The sequence below is a fragment of the Elephas maximus genome, chromosome X (assembly GCF_024166365.1).
Source record: "Elephas maximus indicus isolate mEleMax1 chromosome X, mEleMax1 primary haplotype, whole genome shotgun sequence".
NCBI classification, from domain to species: Eukaryota; Metazoa; Chordata; class Mammalia; order Proboscidea; family Elephantidae; genus Elephas; species Elephas maximus.
Window position 1 is genome coordinate 79,852,702 of NC_064846.1, and position 21,462 is coordinate 79,874,163.

The following is a 21,462-nucleotide window of genomic DNA, read 5'->3' on the forward strand; positions in this document are numbered from 1 at the left end:
AAGAGTTTCAGTTTCTCTACATCCATGCCAACACCTGTTGTTTTCCTTTTAAAAAAAATCATAGACATCACAGTGGGTGTGATGTGATATCTCATTGTGGTTTTGATTTGCACTTCCATAAAAAAAAAAAAGAAAGAAAAGGTATCCAAATAAAAAAAAGAAATAAAATTATCCCTGTTTGCTGATGACATGATCCTATACATAGAGAACCCCAAAGAATCTGCAAGGAAGCTACTAGAACTAGTGAAGTAATTCAACAAAGTGGCAGGATACAAGGTTAACACACAAAAATCAGCCAGGTTTCTATACATGAAAAATTAGCATTATGGAAAGGGAAATTAAGGAAACAATTTCATTTACAATAGCATCTAAAAGACCAAAAGGAATAATTTCAACCAAAGAAGTGAAAAACATGTATACTGAGATCTATAAATCATTAAAGAAAGAAATTAAAGAAAACCTAAATAAATGAAAGGACAATCCATGCTCATGCATTGGAAGACTTACTATTGTTAAGGTGTCAATGCCACCCAAAACAGCCTATAGATTCAAAATGCAATCCCCTTCAAAATTCTAATAGCCTTCTTTACATAAATGGAAAAGCCAATCCTCAAATTTATATGAAAATACAAGGGGCCTGAATAGTCAAAGCAATCTTGAAAAAGAAGATGACTCACATGTCCTGATCTCAAAACATACTATAAAGCTACAGTAACCAAAACAGTCTGGTACTGGTATAATGATAAACATATAGATCAATGGAATAGAACCAAAAGTCTAGACATAAACCTATACATCTATGGTCAATTTATTTTCAGCAAGGGTACTAAGTCCATTCGATGTAGAAAGAATAGTCTCCTTAATAAATGGTGCTGGGAAAACAGGATTTCCACAAGCAAAAACATAAATCTGGACCCATACCTCACACCATATATGAAAACTAATTCATAATGGATAAAGGACTGAAATTTAAGAACTAAAATCATTAAAGTCTTAAAACATAGGGGTAATGCTTCACAACGTAATATTTAACAGTAACCAAACCAAAACTCACTGCCGTCAAATTGATTCTGACTCGTAGAAACCCTGTAGGACAGAGTAGAACTGCCCCATAGGGTTTCCAAGGCTGTCAATCTTTACGGAAGCAGGTCGCCACATATTTCTCCTGCTTAGAGGCTGGTGAGTTCGAACCACAGACCTTTTAGTTAGCAGCCAAGTGCTTTAACCACTGCACCACTTATCCACTCAACAATCAATTCTTAGATATGACACCAAAAGCATGAGCAACAAAAGACAAGATAGATAAATAGGACTTTATCAAAATTTTTTTAAAAAATGTGTTCGTCAATGGTCTTTATCAAGAAAGTGAAAAGACAACTTACAGAATGGGAGAAAAATATATATATAATTTTTTTTTATGTGTATACTAAGAAGTTCTGCAATTTAAAAAAAAAAAAGATGAAAAACTCAATTAAATAATGGGCAAAAGACTTAAATAGACATTTCCAGAAAAGAAATATGTGATCTTTTGTGACTGGATTCTTTCATTTAGCATAATGTGGTCAAGATTTATTCATGTTTGTCATGTAGTTCATTCTTTGTCGTTGCTAAACAATACTCCTTTTTATGGATATACCATATTGTATGTATCCATTTATCAGTTGATGGACATTTGGGTTGTTTTCCATTTTGGACTATTATGAGTAATACTGCTATAAATATCCCTGTACAAGTTTTTGCATAGATGTATGTATTCATTTATCTTGAGTATATACCTTTTTTTTATATACATATATATACCTAGGTTTGGTTTGGGTTTTTTTGGTATATATCTAGGAGTGGAATTGCTTCCACACATGGTAATTCTATGAACTGCCAAACCGTTTTCCAAAGCAGCTGCATCATTTTAAATTCCACCAGCATTCTGTGAAGATTCCATTTTCTCCGCATCCTTGCCAACATTTGTTATGGTCTGTCTCTTGAATTGTAGCCATTTTAGTGAGTGGGACATTTTATCTCATTGTTGCTTTCATTTGTATTTTCCAAATAACAAATGTCGTTCAGCATTTTTTATGTGCTTATTGGCCATTTGTATGTCTCTTTGGAGAAATGTCTGTTCAAGTCTTTTCTCCATTCTGTCATTGTGCTTTTTGCCTTTTTATTTTGTTGTAAGAGCTCTTTCTGTATTCTGGATACAAATCCCTTAACAAGTATATGATTTGCAAATATTTCCACTCCGTGGGTTGTCTTTTCACTACCTTGATGGCATTGTTTATAGCACAAGTTTTAAATTTTGATGGATTCCAAATTATCTATTTTTTCTTTTGTTGTTTGTGTTTTTAGTGCTACATGTAAGAAACCATTGCATAATCCTATGTCATAAAGATTTACACCTCAGTTTTCTTCTAAGAGTTTTATTTAGGCTTGTGATCCATTTGGGGTTAATTTTTTGTATAGTGTGAGATAGACATTGAAGTTCATTCTTCTGCATATGGATATCTAGTTGTTCTAGTACCATTTGTGGAAAAGAGTATTCTATCCCCCTTTGATTGTTTTGGCATCCTTGTCAATAATCAGATGACCATAAATGTAAGAGCAAACTTGTACACCCAATTATATTTCATTAATTCATGTGTCTTTACTTATGCCAGTACTACACTGTCTTGATTACTGTAGCTTTTTAGTAAATTTTGATATTGGAAGTGTGAGTCCTTAAACTTTGTACTTCTTATAAAATTGCTTTGTATATTCTAAGTACCTTGCATTTACATATGTTTTTAGGATTAACCTGGCAATTTATGGAAAAAAAAATGGCAGCTGAGACTTTCATAGGGCTTACATTGGATCTGTGGATCAATTTGGGGGATATTGTCATCTTAACAATATTAAGTTTTCCAATATATGAAAATGGAATGCTTTTCCATTTATTTAGATCATCTTTAAAATTTCTGAAAACATTATTTTGCATTTTTCAGTGTATAAGACTTGCACTTATTTTATTAAATTTATTCCTGTTTTATTCTTTTTGATGATATTGTAAGTGGAATTGTTTCTTAATGTCATTTTCAGATTGTTTATTGCAAGTGTATGGAATTACAATTGATTTTTTGTGTATTGATCTTGTATGCTACAACATTGTTGAAGTCATTCATTAGTTCTAATAGTTTTTATTGGATTCCTTAGGATTGTCTATATACGAGATCAAATCATTTACAAATACAGATACTTTAACATCTTCCTTTTAATCTGAATGTTTTTTATTTCTTTCTCTTGCTTAGTAGCCCTGGCTAGAACCTCCAGTACAATATGAAATAGAAGTGGTGGGAACGGATACACTTTTCTTGTTCCTGATCTCAGGGGGAAAGCATTCAGTCTTTCACCATTAAGTATGATGTTTGTTGTGGGTTTTTTGTAGACACTGTTTATCAGGTTGAGGAAGTTCCCTTCTATTCCTAGCTTATTAAGTGTCTTTTATCATGAAAGTGTATTAAAAATTGTTAAATGCGTTTGTGTGTGTGTCTAAAGAGAAGATCATACAACTTATCCTTTATTCTAATAAAACGGTGTATTACATTAAATGATTTTCAGATGTTACGACAACCGTGTATTCTGGAATAACACTAATTTGGTCATGTTACACAATTATTTTTATATGTTATTGAATTTTGTTTGCTAGCATTTTGTTAAGATTTTTTGTGTCTTTATTAATAAGTGATACTAGTCTATATTTTTCTTGTGATATCTTTTTCTTGTTTTCGCATCAGGGTAATACTAGCCTCATTGAATGATTTAGGAAGTGTTTCTCTTATTTTGTACATTTTGGAGGAGTTTCTGAAGGATTAGTATTAATTCTTCTTTAACTGTTTCCTAGAGCCCATCAATGAAGCCATTTGGGTCTGGGCTTTTATTTGTGGGATGTTCCTTTGATTACTAACTAAACGTCTTTACTCGTTATAGGTCTATTCAGATTTTCTATTTCTTCTTGAGACATTTCTCGTAGTTTGTGTCTTCCTAAAAATTTGTTCATTTTGTTTAATTATATCATTTGTTGGCATACAGTTGTTATGGTATTACCATATACTCCTTTCCTATAAGGTCAGTAGTGATCTCCCCTCTTTCATTTCTTACTTTAGTAATTTGAGCTTTTGTTTTTCTTTTGGTTAGCCTAGCTAAAGATTTGTAAATTTTGTTGACCTTTTGAAAGAACCAACTTTTGGTTTCTGTGATTTTCTCTATTGTCTTTCTATTATCTGTTTTATTTATCTGTGCTCTAATCTTTATTATTTCCCTTTTCTTCTAGCTTTGGGTTTAGTTTGCTCTTTTTTTGGCTTTTTACGGTGGAAGTCTAGCTTATTGATTTAAGTTCTTCTTGTTTTTCAATATAGGTGTTTACAGATATAAACTTGCCTCTTAGTACTGATTTTACTGTATTCCATAAGTTTGCATGTGTTGTGTTTTTTTTAATTCATCTCAAAATATTTTCTAGCTTCCCTTGTTATATCCATTTTCCCCGTTCATTGTTTAGTAATGTGTTGTTTAATTTCCACATATTTGTGAAGCCAAAACTCCCATATATTGTTAATTTCTAACTTTATTCCATTGTGATTAGAGAACAACTTTGTGTGATTTTAATCCTTAGAATTTATTGAGGTTTGTTTTATGATCTACCATATGGTCTCTGCTGGAGAATGTTTCATGGATGAGAAGAATGTGTATTCTTCTAATGTGTGTTCTATAGATGTCTGTTAGGTCTAGTTGATTTATGTTGTTGTTGTGTGCCATTTGTCAGGGTAGAACTTTCCCATAGGGTTTCCTAGGCTGTAAGTTTTATGGGACCAGATCAACAGGACTTTTCTTCCACAGAGCCACTGGTGGGTTCAAACCATCAACCTCTTGTTTAGCAGCTAACCGTTTAACCATTGCACCACCAGAGCTCTTTAGTTGCACCACCAGAGCTCTTTAGTTGATTTATATAAAAAAATAGTGTTGTTAAAATCTTATATTTCCTTGTTGATCTTCTGCCTAGTTGCTCTATTTGTTATTGAAAGTAGGGTATTGACGTCTACAAATATTATTCTTGAATTCTCTACTTCTTTTAATTCTGTCAGTTTTGCTTCATGTATGTATTTTAGGGTTCTGTTGTTTTTTTTTTTATGTATTTTAGGGCTCTGTTGTTAGGTGCATATATGTTTGTAATATTATATCTTCTTGATCAGTTGATCCTCTTATCTTTATAAACTATTGCTCTTTACCTCTAGCAACATTTTTTGTTTTAAAGTGTATTTTGTCTGATATTAGTATAGTCATTCCAACACTTTTATTATTGTTGTTTGTATGGTACATTTTTATACTCTTTTCCTTTCAATTTATTTGTATCAATGAGTCTAAAGTTTGCCTCCTGTAAACAGTGTGGCAATTGTTTTTTAATTCAGTCTTAAAATCTGTGCCTTTGATTGAATTTTTCAGTCCATTCACACTTCATGTCATTATCATTATAGGTAGACTCACATTTGCCATTTTACATTTTATTCTCTATGTCTCATGTCTCTGTTCCTCTATTCTCCTTTACTGCTTTCTTGAACATTCAAGGAATATTTTCTAGTCCAACATTTTAATTCCTTTAATGATGTTTCCATTATCTTTTTTGAGTTGTTTTTCTACTGTTTGCTCTGAGACTTACCATATACATTTTAATTTATCAGACTCTCCTACAGATTTACACTAACTTAATTCCAGACGGACATGGAAATGTTACTTCTATATAACTTTATTCACTTTCCCCTTTTGTGCTATGACTGTTGTATACATTACATCTATATGCTATAGACCAACAATGAATTGTCATAATTGTCATTTTATATAACTTTATGTTTTTTAAGAAGCTGAGAATTTGCTACATTTATTCTTATTTACCATTTGTTCCTGTGGTTTTGAGTTACCATCTGTTGCATTTCCCTGCTCCAACAGGTTTGCTCCTGCCTATCTCTTCTGTGCTGTTATTATTAAATATATTACATTTCTACATGTTATAAGCCCAACAATAGAATTACACACATATTAGTTTATAAATTGGTTTTTAATTAGTTAAAAAAAGAATGGTGAAGAAATATGGGATTACCTTTCCTAATGCTATTGTGTGTGTGTGTGTGTGTGTGTGTGTGCACACCTGTGTGTGGGGTTACTTGCTTTCAGTCTGAAGAACATCCCTTAGCATTTCTTGGGAGATGAATCTGTGAGCAACAAACTCTCTCAAGTTTTATTTATCTAAGCATGTCTTTATTTTGCCTTCATTTTTGAAAGTTAACATTGCTTAATAATAAGGTTCGTAGTAAACAGTATTTTGTTTTCTTTCAGAATTTTGAATATGTCAACCCATTACCTTCTGGCCTCCATTGTTTTTGAATATAAATCACTTCTTAATCTTATTGGGGTTGCCATATATCTGATGAGTCCTTTTTCTCTAGCTGCTTACAATATTCTTCCTTTGTCTTCGTCTTTTAACATTTTCACTATGATGTGTCTGTGCCTGGATCTGTTTGTGTTTATTCTACTTGGCCATCTTTGAGCTTCTCGTATGTGTAAATCAATGTTTTTCATCAAATTTGGGATGTTTCCAGGTCTTGTTTTTTCAAGTATTGTTTCTGTCCCTTTTTGTCTCTTCTTTCTTGCTGGCACTCCCGTTATACATATGTCAGTGCATAAAATAGTGTTCTAAATTCTCTGAATCATGATTCATTTTTTTTTATGTTTCTTACTTTCTGTTCCTCAGACTGAAAAAATCTCTATTGATCTATGAATTCACTGATTCTTCTGCCAGACCAGATCTACTGTTGAGCTCCTCTAGTGAATTTACTTTTGTTATTGTACTTTTGAATGCCAGAAATTCCATTTGACTCTTTCAAATAATTTATATCTCTTTATTGACATTCTCTATTTGATGGGACACTGTCATCATACCTTTCTTATTTCTTTAAGTATGGTTTCCTTCATTAAAAAAAAAACATATTTATAATAGTTGCTTTGAAGTTTTTGTTAAGTCCAATATCTTGGACCACTTAATGCAGTTCCTACCACCTGTTTGTGTTCCAGTGTATGTGCTTTTCTTATTTTTGGCCTATATGTAATTTTTTGTTGAAAACTGGACATTTTAAAAATGCATTGTAGCAACTTTGAATACTAACCACTGATCTCCTTGGGGCTTGTTGTTTTTATTGTTTGCTTGTTTATTTGTTCAGTAACTTAGCTCAACTATTTCAGTGAAGTCTATTTCTCCCACAGTGTGTAAACTCTGATGTCACTCCTCAGAGGGCACAGCTCTGAAAATACACAGTCACTGTGAGATGACTATTTTTTTTAAATAACCACTTATATTTTTATTTAGATACAATTCTTATGCCGTGAAATGTACCTGTTTAAACAGTTCAGTGGTTTTAGTATATCCACAGAGAAATGAAACCATAACCACTATCTAAATTTAGAACAGTTTCATAACCTCTGGAAGAAATTCCTACCCATTACTGGTCATTCCCATTTCCTTCTGCCCCCATTTCCTGACAACCACTAATCTACTTTCTGCCTTTGTGGGTTTACCTCTTCGGGAGATTTCACATAAATGGAATCATATAATATGTGGTCTTTTGTGATCAGCTTCTTTCACTTGGCATAAGGTCTCTGAGGTTCATCCACGTTTTAGCGTATATCAGTACATCATTCGTGGTTATGGTGGAATAATACGTCTTTGTATAGGTGTACCGTATTTTGTATATACATACATCAGTTGATGAACTTTTTGGTTGGTTCAAATTTTTGGCTATTATGAATAATGCTCTTATGGACATTCGTGTACAAATTTTTATGTGAACATATACTTTCAATTCACTTGGGTATCTGCCTAGGAGTGGGATTTCTGGGTTATGTAGTAACTCTATGTTTAACATTTGGGGAACTGCAAAATTGTTTTCCAAAACAGCTGCACCATTTTACATATCTGCTGACAATGCAAGAGGTTCCAATTTCTCCACATCCTCACAAACACTTGTTATTGTTTATTTTGTTCATTATTACCACCCTAGTGAGTGTGAGGAAAGCCTGGTGGCATAGTGGTTAAGTGCTATGGCTGCTAACCAAAGGGTTGGCAGTTCAATTCTGCCAGGCGCTCTTTGGAAACTCTATGGGGCAGTTCTACTCTGTCCTATAGGGTCGCAATGAGTCTGAATAAACTTGATGGCAGTGAGTTTTGTTTGTGTGTGTGTGTGTGTGTGTGTGTGTGTGTGTGAGTGTGAAGAGTCCCTGGCTCAATGGCAGTTTGTTAGTGAGGATGAAATGTTATCTGATGCTTATAATTTGCATTTCCCTAATGATAAGGAGAACTGGTATCACAGTGGTTAAGTGCTCGGCTGCTAATTGAAAGGTCAGCAGTTCAAACTTACCAGCTGCTCTGCAAGAGAAAGACGTGGCAGTTGTCTTCTCTAAAGATTAAGCCAAACCAAACCCGTTGCTGTTGAGTGGATTCTGACTCATAGCAACCTATGAACTGCCCCCATAGAGTTTCCAAGGTTGTAAATCTTTATGGAAGCAGACTGCCACATCTTTCTCCTGTATAGTGGCTGGTGGGTTCAAACTGCCCTCCTTTCAGTTAGCAGCCAAGCACTTAACCACTGTACCAGGAGGGCTCAGCCTTGGAAACACTATAGAGCGGTTCTACTCTGTCCTAGAGGGTCGCTGTGTACCCAAATCGACTCAAAGGCAATGGATTTTAATGACTAATGATGCTGAGCTTTTTTTTTAATGTGCTTATTGGCCATTTGTATATCTTCTCTGCATCAATGTCTAATTAATTGGGTTGGCTTTTTTGAGTTGTAAGAATTTTTTATGTATTCTAGATACAAATCCACTATCAGATATGTGATTTTGGAATACTTTTTTACCGTTCTGTGGGTTGTCTTTTCACTTTCTGGATAGCGCTGTTTGAAGAACAAAACTTTTTAGTTTTGATGAAGTCCGTTTTTTTCTATTTTTTCTTTTGTTGTGTGTGCTTTTTGTATCATGTTAGGAAATCATCATCTATTCTAAGGTCACGAAGAATTACACCTATGTTTCTTCTGAGTTTTAGTTTCAGCACTTAAATTTAGATTTTTTATCCATTTTGAGTTAATTTTTGCATAGGGTGTGAGATAGGAGTCCAGTTTCATTCTTTTACATGTGGATGTCTGGTTGTACCAGCACTGTATTTTGAAAAGTTTATCCTTTCCCCCATTGAACTGCCTTGGCTCTGTTGTCCATATTTGTGGGTTTATTTCTGTACTCTCAATTTATTCCATTTATCTATATGTTTGTCCTTATGCCAGATCCACAATGTCTTCATTACTATGGTGTATTAGTATGTTTTGAAATCAGGAAATATGCATTCTTCAAAGTTTTTTTTTTTTTTTTTTGTACTTTAGATGAAGGTTCACAAAGCAAACTCGTTTCTCATTGGACAATTAATACAGATATTGTTTTGTGATATTGGTTGCCAACCCCACAACACGTCAACACTCTCACCTTCTTGATGTTAGGTTCCCCATTACCAGCTTTTCTGTCCCCTCCTGCCTTCTCATCCTTGCCCCTGGACTGGCGTGCCCATTTAGTCGCATTTTGTTTTATGCACCTGTCTAATCTTTGACTGAAGGGTGAACCCAGAAGTGACTTCATTACTGACCTTTAAGGGTGTCCAGGGACTCTACTCTTGGGGTTTCTCCAGTCTCTGTTGCATGAGTAAGTCTTTTTTTTTTTTAGTTGAAATCTTGTTCTACATTTTTCTCCAGCTCTGTTTGGGGCTCTCTGTTGTGATCTCTGTCAGAGCAGTCAGTGATGGTAGCCAGGCACCATCTAGTTGTGCTGGACTCAGTCTGGTGGAGGCTGTGGTAGCCCTTTGGACTAATCTTTCCCTTATGTCTTTGGCTTATTTCATTCTCCCTTGCTCCAGATGGGGTGGGACTAGTGGAGTATCTTAGATGGCCGTACACAAGCTTTTAAGACCCCAGATGCTACTCACCAAAGTAGAATGTAGAACATTTTCTTTATAAACTATATTATGCCAATTGAGCTAGATGTTCCCCGAGACCATGGTCTCTACAGCATTCAGCCCAGTAATCTGGTCCCTTGGGAAGTTTGGATGTGTCTATGGAGCTTCCATGACCTTTCTGCTGGCTTCCCCAGCATTGTGTACTGTCTTACCCTTCCGCATCTATTATCTAATTTAGTGTTTTTCCCTGCCTCCTCTTCCCTCCCTCTTAACCACCAAAGATTGTTTCTTTTTGTGTGTAAACCTTTTCATGAGTTTTTATAGTAGTGGTCTCATACAATATTTGTCCTTCTGTGATTGACTTATTTCACTCAGCATAATGCCCTCCAGATTCATCCATGTTGTGACATGCTCTGCAGATTCATCATTGTTCTTTAGTATTCCACTGTGTGTATGTACCATAGTTTGTTTATCCTTTTGCCTGTTGATGGGCATCTAGGTTGTTTCCATCTTTTTGCTATTGTGAACAATGCTGCAGTGAACATGGGTGTGCATATGTCTATTCGTGTGATGGCTCTTATTTCTCTGGGATATATTCTTAGAAGCGGGATTGCTGGATCGTATGGTATTTCTCTTTCTAGCTTTCTAAAGAAGCACCATATCGTTTTTCAAAATGGTTGTACTATTTTGCACTCCCATCAGCAGTGCATAAGCGGTCCAATCTCCCCATAGCCTCTCCAACATTTGTTATTTTCTGTTTTTTTGATTTGTACCAGTAATGCTGGGGTGAGAAGGTGGTTTTGATTTGCATTTCTCTAATGGCTAGTGATCACAAGCATTTCCTCATGTATCAGTTAGCCACTTGAATGCCTTCTCTGGTGAAGTATCTGTTCATATCCTTTGCACACTTTTTAATTGGATTTGTCTTTTTGTAGTAGAGGTGTTGGATTTTCCTGTAGATTTTAGAGATTAGATCTTTGTCGGATTTATCATAGCCAGAACTTTTTTTTCCCAGTCTGTAGGTTCTCTTTTTACTCTTTTTGGTGAAGACTTTTGATGAGCATAAGTGTTTAATTTTTAAAAGATCCCAGTTACCTAGCTTATTTTCTAGTGTTTATGTATTGTTAGGTATGGTTTGCATCCTGTTAATGCTGTGTATTAGGGCCTCTAGCATTGACCCTATTTATTATTTTTTTTTATTCTTCTATGATATTTATGATTTTTGGTTTATATTTAGGCCTTTGATTCATTTTGAATTAGTTGTTGTATATGGTGTGAGTATGGGTCCTGTTTCATGTTTTTGCAGATGGACATTCAGTTTTGCCAGCACCATCTGTTAAAAGTTGTCTTTTCCCCATCTGATGGACTTTGGGGCTTTGTCGAACATCAGGTTACCATAGGTGGATGGATTTACGTCTGCGTTCTCAGTTCTGTTACATTGGTCAATGTGTCTGTCATCGTACCGGTACCAGGCTGTTTTGACTACAGTAGCTGTATAGTAGCTTCTGAGATCAGGTAGTGCGAATCCCTCCTACTTTGTTCTTCTTCAATAGTGCTTTACTTATCCAGGCCTCTTCCCATTCCATATAAAGTTAATGATTAGTTTTTCCATCTCGTTAAAGGATGCTGTTGGTATTTGTGTCGGGATTGCATTGTTTTTGTAGATTGCTTTGGGTAGAATTGACATTTTCAAAATGTTGAGTCTACCTATTCATGGCCATGGTATGTTTTTCCATTTATGGAGGTCTGTTTTGGTTTCTTGCAGTAGTGTTTTCTTAGTATAGGTCTTTTACATTCTTGGTTAGATTTATTCTTAAGTATTTTATTTTTTCAGGGGCTATTATAAATGATATTGTTTACCTGATTTCCTTTTTGTAGTTCTCTTTATTGGTGTATAGGAATCCAACTAAATTTTGTGTATTTATCTTGTATCCTGCTAGTCTGTTATTGTTTACCTGTTTGTCTGTTTAGTGACTTGGCTGAACTAAATCTTTGAAGTCTCTTCCCCCAAAGTGCAGCCTCTGGTATCCCTGTTCATATTTTGTCTGTTATTTTCATCTTTTAGCCTGGCTACTGAGGCATTCATTGTCCCTAGGCCAGTATAAGCCACATATTGGTCAAAAGTTGTATTCATGTGACTTAACCTGTTAGAGTTTTACATTTTACTGTTGCATATATGTGTGGCTTGGAACCTGCTGCTATCATGGTTCAGGAAACTTACATTTCATTGCCTCATGTTGAGCCAGGGACTAGTAGAATGGAAGTTTCCTCTGTATACCTGAGAGGGAACATTCTTGGGCAATACACATAGTCTTCCAGACTGCCAGGGATGAGTGTGTGTGTGTGTGTGTGTGTTTGTTTGTTTGTTTTGTCCAGGTTCCTAGAAGTCACCCTTTGGTCAGAGTAACTTATTCTTCAGTCTTTGTTTGGTCAGAGGTGATGATTAGGTTCCTTGTGCAGTGAGTCTTCAGCCCTTTGTTGATAGACCTGTGTGCAGCTTGTGGAATGCTTCCAAGTCTGCCCCCACATTCTTCTGATTGCTCCTGTATCAGTGTCTTTATATTTAAAGTGTTTTTTGGGGGTGTGGGGGGGAGGTAAGTAGCTTATAATTGGGTCTTGCATTGTTATCCAATGCCTTTTAATTGGAGTGTTTAGATCATTTGTATTTAATGTGATTATGCATATAGTTGGGTTTAAGTCTACCATCTTGCTATTTGTTTTCCCTTTGTCCCGTGTTTTCTTTGTTCCCCTTTTCTCTTTTCCTTTCTTTCTTCATTATTTTTATCATTTCATTTTGTATGTTTTATTGATTTATTAGATATACCTATTTTTTATGTATATTCTAGGGTTTACAGTATTCTTCCCTGAGATATCACAGTCTACCTTCAAATAATATACCCCATCATGTTATTTGCATTAAAATAGCATAGAAACCTCATAATAGCTTAATTCCATTTCCCCCTCACAATCTTTGTGCTATTTTTGTCATATATTTATCTTTACATATATTATGAACCCTTAAATGCATTGCTATTATTTTTGCCTTAAACAGCAGATTATCTTTTAAAGACATTTTAAAAATAAGAAAGAAGATTTTTAAAATTTATGCACATATGTGCCTTTTCTAGTACTATTCATTCCTTCTAAATCCAAATTTCCATCTGGTATCATTTTCCTTCTCCCTGGGGGATTTCCTTAACATTTCTTGTTGTACTCTCTGCTGCTGAAGATTTCTCTTGGCTTTTTATAACTGAAAAAAAAAATATTTATTTTGCCTTCATTACTGAAACATATTTTTTTCTGTGTATAGAGTACTAAGCTGACAGGTTTTTTCTTTCAGTGTTTTAAAGATGTTGCTCATTGTCTTCTGACTTCCATTGTGTCTGATGAGAAACCTGCTGTTAATCTTATGATTGTTACTATTTGAGAACTGTTCTTTTTTTTCTGGTTGTTTTTAAGATTCTCTTTTTATCATTGGTTTTCAGGAATTTGATAGTGATGTACTTCTCTGTGGTTTTCTTCATGTTTTTCATTTTCTTGAGGTTCATTGAGATTCTTGGATCTCTGTGTTTATAGTTTTCACCAAATTTGGAAACACTTTGGTCATTATTCAGCTTTTTTCTTTTCTGTCTCCTGCCAAATCTCCAGGACTTCATTTACATATCTATCAGGGTGTTTGGTATTTTCCATAGTTTACTCATGCACTGTATTTTTTTCATTTTTTTCCCTCTCTGTTTAATTTTGGGTAATTTGTCTCACTGGCTTCATATTTATTATTTCTTCTGCAGTGCCTAATCTGCTTTGTTAATGCCATCCAATGTATCTTTCATCATTAAAAGTCTTAATGTGGATCTTTTTTATATCTTCCATTACTCCCCTCATCATGCTTATGCTTTCCTCTAATTTCTTCAACATGTTGTTCTTGTGTTGTTGTGTGCTGTTGAGTTGACTCCAACTCATAGTGACCCTATAGGACAGAGCAGAACCACCCCATAGGGTTTCCTAGACTGTAATCTTTATGGGAACACATCACCAGGTCTTTTCCGCCATGGAGTCACTATGGGTTTGAACCACCAACCTTTTGGTTAGCAGCTGAGTGCTTTAACCATTGCACCACCAGGGCTTCTTGATTTCTTCAACATACAGAGTATATTTTGTATATTTCTAGTAGCTTCTAAGTTACCCACTCATTTTATCATCTGTGTCATTTCTTGATCTGCTTTTACTTATTTATTTTTCTCCTCATATTGGTCATATATTCTTGCTTCATTGCATGCTTACTAATTCTTTATGGAATGCCACATAGTGTGATTATATACTGTTGAGGTCTAGATTTTTTTGATATTACTTTGAATATTTTAAGGTTTTTCTTTTTTTCCTTAGAAGAAGTTATTTGGAAATAGTTTAACACTTTCAAGTCTTGTTTTTAAACTCTGCTAGAGAAGTCTGTAAACCCATTGCCATTGAGTTGATTCTGACTCCAAGTGACCCTATGAGACAGAGTAGAACTGCCCCCATAGGGTCTCCAAGGCTGTATCTTCATGGAAGCATCCTGCCAAGTCTTTATTCCACAAAGAGGCTGGTGGGTTCGAACCACCACCATTTTGGTTAGCAGCTGAGTGTTTAACCGCTGCATCACCAGGGCTCCAGAGAAGTCTGTAGTCTAGGGCTAATTTCATTCCACTATTAAGGCAATATTCTTCTATAACCTCTACCTCATTCCTAATGTATTAGCATGTCTTTCCACTCTGGTTAGTAGAAAAAAAAAAAACTATTCCCTTCTCTGTGTCAGCTACAGGCACTGTCAGTTTGCTATTTTCCTGTGGTTCTTTCCCAGCCTCAATAGTTTCTTCACATGCATACACTGATCAGTACTCAGCCTAGGTCTCACAGTAAACCTTCTACAGTTCTCCTGACTTCTCTACGTAGCTGTCCTCTGTAAGGTACTCTGTCCCACAAATTCTGGCTGCCTTTTGACTAAAAAAAAAAAAAAAAAAAAAATTTTTTTTTGACTGTCTGTACTCTAAACTCTGTCTCCTTAACTTGATGAGACTGCTGGAATCTGTTTGGCTTCACTTTCTCTGTGCTGTAACCAGGAAAATCTTACCAGGCAGTGAGCCGGACCATTTTAGTGTTCATGTTTTTGTTTCCCTTTGCTGGGATCACTGTCATGTACTGCCGGTGATGCATCATGCCCAGAAGCTAAAGTCCCTTCTTCTTATTCTCTTAAAAGTAATGCTAGTAAATCTTCGTCCATTGAGAGGAAATTCTATTTTTAGAAACAGTTAAAAGTCATTCAGAATCAAATTGATTTATAAAGGGAATGAAACTAGGAGTGACTAAAAAAGAATAAAAGTTATTTCTGGTGCAGCCTGTTAATCTCTTTTCTTCTATATAGGTACAGGACACAATATCCCATCCTAGGCCTTCTGTATGATGACTATGAATATATACCACCAGGCAGTGACACACAGACTATTGTCATTGAGAAAACAGAAGACAAATGGACCTGTGTAAGTTCACTTGGACATTACTAGTACTATTTTGACTATATCTTGTTAACAGCCTTGAAAAACTGAGATAAAACATCATGAAAATGAATTAGAGTTTCTTTTTTTTCTCTTAAGGCTTTTTTGCATTTTCCTTACTATAAAAAATACAGTGAGAAATAAGAAACTTTGGAAAGATTTATACATGTGATAATATAATTGATTACCCAAACTCCAAACTCCAATAAACTAGATATGAGTTCTGCCCCACAATTATCCATACTATAATAAAGTAGATACAATATTTACCCCAAAAAGGAAGAAAGTTCACATTGGCAGCATACCAATTTTCTTTCTTTCCTTGCATAACTCAGTATTTCTTGAACTGATTCTATACAAATTTTCAAAAATAAAAAAGTTTCCTTTTTTCTTTAAAGGAGGCAGCAAGTGTCATACATAGACAATTATGAAGGAGGGTGGAGGGTGGAAAAGAGGTATATTTTAACAGAATTTGCCTTGTGATCTTTAACGTGGTACTTATTCCTGCAGATTATAAATTTTTAGGGTTTTAAAAAGAGGGCAGGTGTGTCTGTCTTTCTCACTAGAATATAAGATCTTCCAGCTTTAAATCCCACTTATACTGAGGCTGAAAAGCACCTCAAAGTTCATTTATTCTAACATCTACCTTCTACAACATCCTCCAAGATGACCAGGCAGCAAAGCCCTCAATACCTTTCTAAGTGGTCCAATCCATTGCTGAGAAAGTTATTTTAACCCTCCTCTTATAAAGGACTGAAAGCTACTTTCCTAAATCTTTTACTTATTGACCTATTAACCCTTAAAATAGTGATCATCAAAAAAGGACAAATATTGTATGAGACCACTACTATAAGAACTTGAGAAATACTTTAAACAGAGAAGAAAATAATCTTTGATGGTTCCAAGAGTGGGGAGGGAGGGAGGAAGAGGGGTATTCACTAATAAGATAGTAGACAAGAACTATTTAAGTGAAGGGAAAGACAACACACAATACAGGAAAGGTCAGCACAGCTGGACTAAACCAAAAACAAAGAAGTTTCCTGAACAAACTAAATGCTTCAAAGGCCATCATAGCAGGGGCGGGGGTTTTGGGACCATGGTTTCAGGGGACATCTATGTCAATTGGCATGATAAAACCTATTAAGAAAAAATTCTGCATCGTATTTTGGAGAGTGGCGTCTGGGGTCTTAAACACTAGCAAGCGGACATCTAAGATGCATCAGTTGGTCTCAACCCACCTGGAGCAAAGTAGAATGAAGAACACAAAAGACGCAAGGTAATTATGGGCCCAAGAGACAGAAAGGGCCACATAAACCAGAGACTACAACAGCCTGAGACCGGAAGAGCTAGATGGTGCCTGGCTACAGCCGATGACTCCCCTGAGAGGGAACACAACAAAGAACTACTGAGGGAGCAGAAGAGCAGTGTGACGCAGGTCTCAAAAAAAAAAAAAAAGTGATCATCAAACAGGTGGTATATTTTCCCTAGCAAAATTGTTCTTTACTAAGGAAAATTTTGCCCCCCAGGGGATATTTGTCCCAATTGGGGGAGGGGGGATGCTATTGACATTTAGTGAGTAGAGGCCAGGGATGCTGCTAAACATTCTGTAATGCACAGGATACTCCCTACAACAAAGAATTACCAGCTCAAAATATTAATACTGCCAAAGGTTGAAAAGCCCTTTTAGCACATTGGAATGCCTAGGGTTGTTTTTGTTTGTTTGTTTTTCTATTTATATACTCCTACAATGCTGCCAGAGACGCTGGGTGGTGCAAATGATTAAAGAGTTTGACTGCTAATGAAAAGATTGGAAGTTCAAGTCCATCCAGAGGTGCATTGGAAGAAAGGGGCCTAGGGATCTACTTCCAAAAAATCAGCCATTGAAATACTAATCTCAGATAAAATTAGACTTTGAAACAAAATCCACCATAAAACACAAAGAAGGTCATTATAAAATGATTAAAGGGACGATCCACCATAAACACAAAGCCATAAAAATATTTACACACCCAATGACAGGGCTCCAGAATACATAAAACTAACAGCACTGAAAAGAGAAACTGATAGTTCCACAATAATAATAGGAGGCTTCAACACACTGTTTTCGGTAAAGGACAGAACATCTACAATGAAACTCAACAAAGATACAGAAGATCTAAAGTCCACAATCAACCAAACTGACCTCAGAGACATATACAGAACACTCCACCCAACAGCAGCAAAGCTTTTGTTTTTTTCCAGTGCTCATGGAACACTCTCCAGAACTGACGACATCTTAGGCCACAAAGCAACCCTCAACAAAATCCAAAACACTGAGATAATACAAAGTACTTTCTGTGATCACAACACCGTCAAAGTAGAAACAACAGGAAGAGTAAGGAAAAAAAATCGAATACATGGAAACTGAATAACACCTTGCTTAAAAACCACTGGGTAATAGAAGAAATCAAAGATGGCATCAAAAACTTACCAGAATCAAACGAGAATGAAAACACAACATACTAAAATCTTCAGGACACAGCAAAGGCAGTGCTCAGAGGTCAATTTATAGCAAAAGATGCACACAACAAAAAGGAAGAAAGGAACAAAATCAAAACATTAGCCATACAACTCAAACAAATAGAAAGAGAACAGCAAAAGAAGCCCACAGCCACCCGAAGAAAGGAAATAATAAAGATCAGAGCAGAAACAAATGAAATAAAGAATGGAAAAGCAACAGAGAGAATCAATAAAACCAACAGTTGGTTCTTTGAAAGGATCAACAAAATCGACAAACCTTTGGCCAAACTGACAAAAGAAAAACACGAGAGGAAGCAAATAACCCAAATAAGAAATGAAATGGGGGACATTACAATGGACCAGACTAAGATAAAAAGGATCATAACAGAGTACTCTGAAAAACTATACTCCAACAAATTCGAAGACCTAGAGGAAATGAACAAATTTCTAGAAACGCACTACCTACCCAAATGAACACAAGTTGAAGTTGACAATCTGAACAGACCCATAACAAGAGAAGAGATTGAAAAGGTAATTAAAAAATAAAAATAAAAAAAACTCCCAACAAGAAAAGTCCTGGACCAGATGGCTTCACTGGAGAATTCTACCAAACATTCAGAGAAGAGCTTACACCAGTACTACTCAAACTATTTCAGAACATAGAAAAGGAAGGGTTACTTTGGAATTCATTCTATGAAGCCAGCGTAACCCTGATACCAAAACCAGGCAAAGACACCAAAAAAAATAAAATAAAATAAATGAAAATAACAGACCAATATCTCTCATGAATATAGATGCAAAAATTCTCAACAAAATTCTAGCCAATAGAATTCAGCATCATATTAAAAAAAAAGATACACCACGACCAAATGGGATTTATATCATGTATGCAAGGATGGTTCAACATTAGAAAATCAATCAACTTAATCCACCACACAAATAAAACAAAAGAATCACATGATTATCTCAATTGATAAGGAAAAGGCATTCAACAAAGTCCAACACCCATTCCTGATTAAAAAACTCTAAATAAAATAGGCACGGAAGGGAAATTCCTCAACATAATAAAGGGCATCTATACAAAACCAACAGCCGATGGAGAGGAGGGTGAAAACATCCTCCTGGAGAACAGGAACAAGACAAGATTGCCCTTAATCACCACTCCTATTTAACATTGTGCTGGAAATTCTAGCTAGAGCAATAAGGCAAGAAAAATAAATAAAGGGCATCCAAACTGGGTGCCCCACGTGTCTGTCAGTTTGTCATACTGTAGGTGCTTTTGCCTTGTGATGCTGGAAGATTTGCCACAGGTATGCAAATACCGGAAACCCTGGTGGCGTAGTGGTTAAGTGCTATGGCTGCTAACCAAAGGGTCAGCAGTTCAAATCCACCAGGTGCTCCTTGGAAACTCTGTGGGGCAGTTCTACTCTGTCCTACAGGGTCACTATGAGTCGGAATCAACTCGACGGCAACAGGTTTTTTTTTTTTTTTTTTTTTGATACAAATACCAGCAGGGTCACCCATGGCAGACAGGTTTCAGCTGAGCTTTCAGACTAAGACAGGCTAGGAAGAAGGACCCGGCAGTCTACTTCGGAAAAGAATTAGCCAGTGAAAACCTTATGAATAGCAGCAGAACATTGTCTGATATAGTGCCGGAAGATGAGCCCCTCAGGTTGGAAGGCACTCAAAAGACGACTGGGGAAGAGCTGCCTCCCACAGTAGAGCTGACCTTAATGGTGTGGATGAAGTCAAGCTCTTGGGACCTTTATTTGCTGATGTGGCACAACCCAAAATGAGAAGAAACAGCTGCAAAAATCCATTAATAACTGAAACCTGGAATGTAAAAAGTATGAATCTAGGAAAATTGGAAATGGTCAAAAAATGAAATGGAACACATAAAGATAGATATCCTAGGCATTAAAAAAGGCATTAGTGAGCTGAAATGGACTGGTTTTGCCCATTTTGAATCAGACAATCGTATGGTCTACCATGCTGGGGACGACAACTTGAAGAGGAATGGCACTGCATTCATCGTCAAATTAGAAGCAAGGCTGGTGAGACTATGTCTTACATACTTTGAACATGTTGTCAGGAGAGATCAGTCCCTGGAGCACATCATGCTTGGTAAAGTGGAGGGTCAGTGAAAAAGAGGAAGACCTTCAATGAGATGGATTGACACAGTGGCTGCAACAACGGGCTTAAGCATGATGATGATTGTGAGGATTGCGTAGGACCAGGCAGCGTTCTGTTCTGTTGTACACAGGATTACTACAAGTTGGAACCAACTCGACGGCACCTCACAACAACAAAAAATTGGTAAGGAAGAAGCAAAACTGTCCATATTTGCAGATGATATGATACTATCCATAGAAAATCCAAAAGACTCCAGGAGAAAACTACTGGAACTAATAGAAAAATTCAGCAGAGTATCAGGATACAAGATAAACATACAAAAATCAGTTGATTCCTATATACCAAGAGAACTATGAAAAGGAAATCAGGTTAAAAAAATACCATTTATAATAATCCCTGAAAAATAAAATACTTAGGAAGAAATCTAACCAGGAATGTAAAAAAACTATACCAAGAAAACTACAAAACACTACTACAAGAAACCAAAAAAGGCCTACATAAATGGAAAAACCATGCTCACTGATAGGTAGACTCAACATTGTGAAATGTCAATTCTACCCAAAGCAATCTACAAATACAATGCAATCCCGATTCAAATACCAACAGTATTCTTTAACCAGATGGAAAAACTAATCATTAAGTTTTTTATGGAAAGGGAAGAGGCCCTGGATAAGTAAAGCACTACTAAAGAAGAAGAATAAAGTAAGAGGCTTCACACTGCCTGACCTCAGAAACTATTATACAGCTACAGTAGTCTAAACAGCCTGATAGTGGTACAATGACAGACACATTGACCAATGGAACAGAATTGATAACCCATCTACCTACAGTCACCTGATGTTCGACAAAGGCCCAAAGTCCATCAAATGGGGAAAAGACAGTCTTTAACAAATGGTGCTGGCAAAACTAAATGTCCATCTGCAAAAAAATGAAACAGGACCCATACTCACACCATACACAAAAAGTAATTAAAAACGGATCAAAGGCCTAAATAAACCAAGACTATAAAGACCATATAAGAAAAAACAAGGTCAATGCTAGAGGTCCTATTAACAGGATACAAACCATAACTAACAATACACAAACACAAAAAGATAAGCTAGATAACTGGGATCTTCTAATAAGGAAACCCTTATGCTCATCAAAAGACTTCACCAAAAGAGTAAAAAGGGAACCTACAGACTGGGAAAAGAATTTTTCGCTATGACAAATCTGACAAAGATCTAATCTCTAAAATCTAGAGGAAAATCCAACAACTCAACAACAAAAAGACAAATAATCCAATTAAAAAGTGGG

The 21,462-nt window shown here is 35.8% G+C and overlaps 1 protein-coding gene across 1 annotated transcript in view; it reads left to right on the forward strand.

The window, feature by feature from the left end:
• The window catches only part of POF1B (POF1B actin binding protein), a 110,120-nt gene extending 94,577 nt beyond the window's left edge, over positions 1-15,543 (forward strand). The window contains exon 16 of the mRNA XM_049873282.1: positions 15,405-15,543. Coding sequence (XP_049729239.1) covers positions 15,405-15,543 — 139 coding nt within the window. The remainder of the gene's footprint in view (positions 1-15,404) is intronic.
• The last annotated feature ends 5,919 nt before the right edge of the window (positions 15,544-21,462 follow it).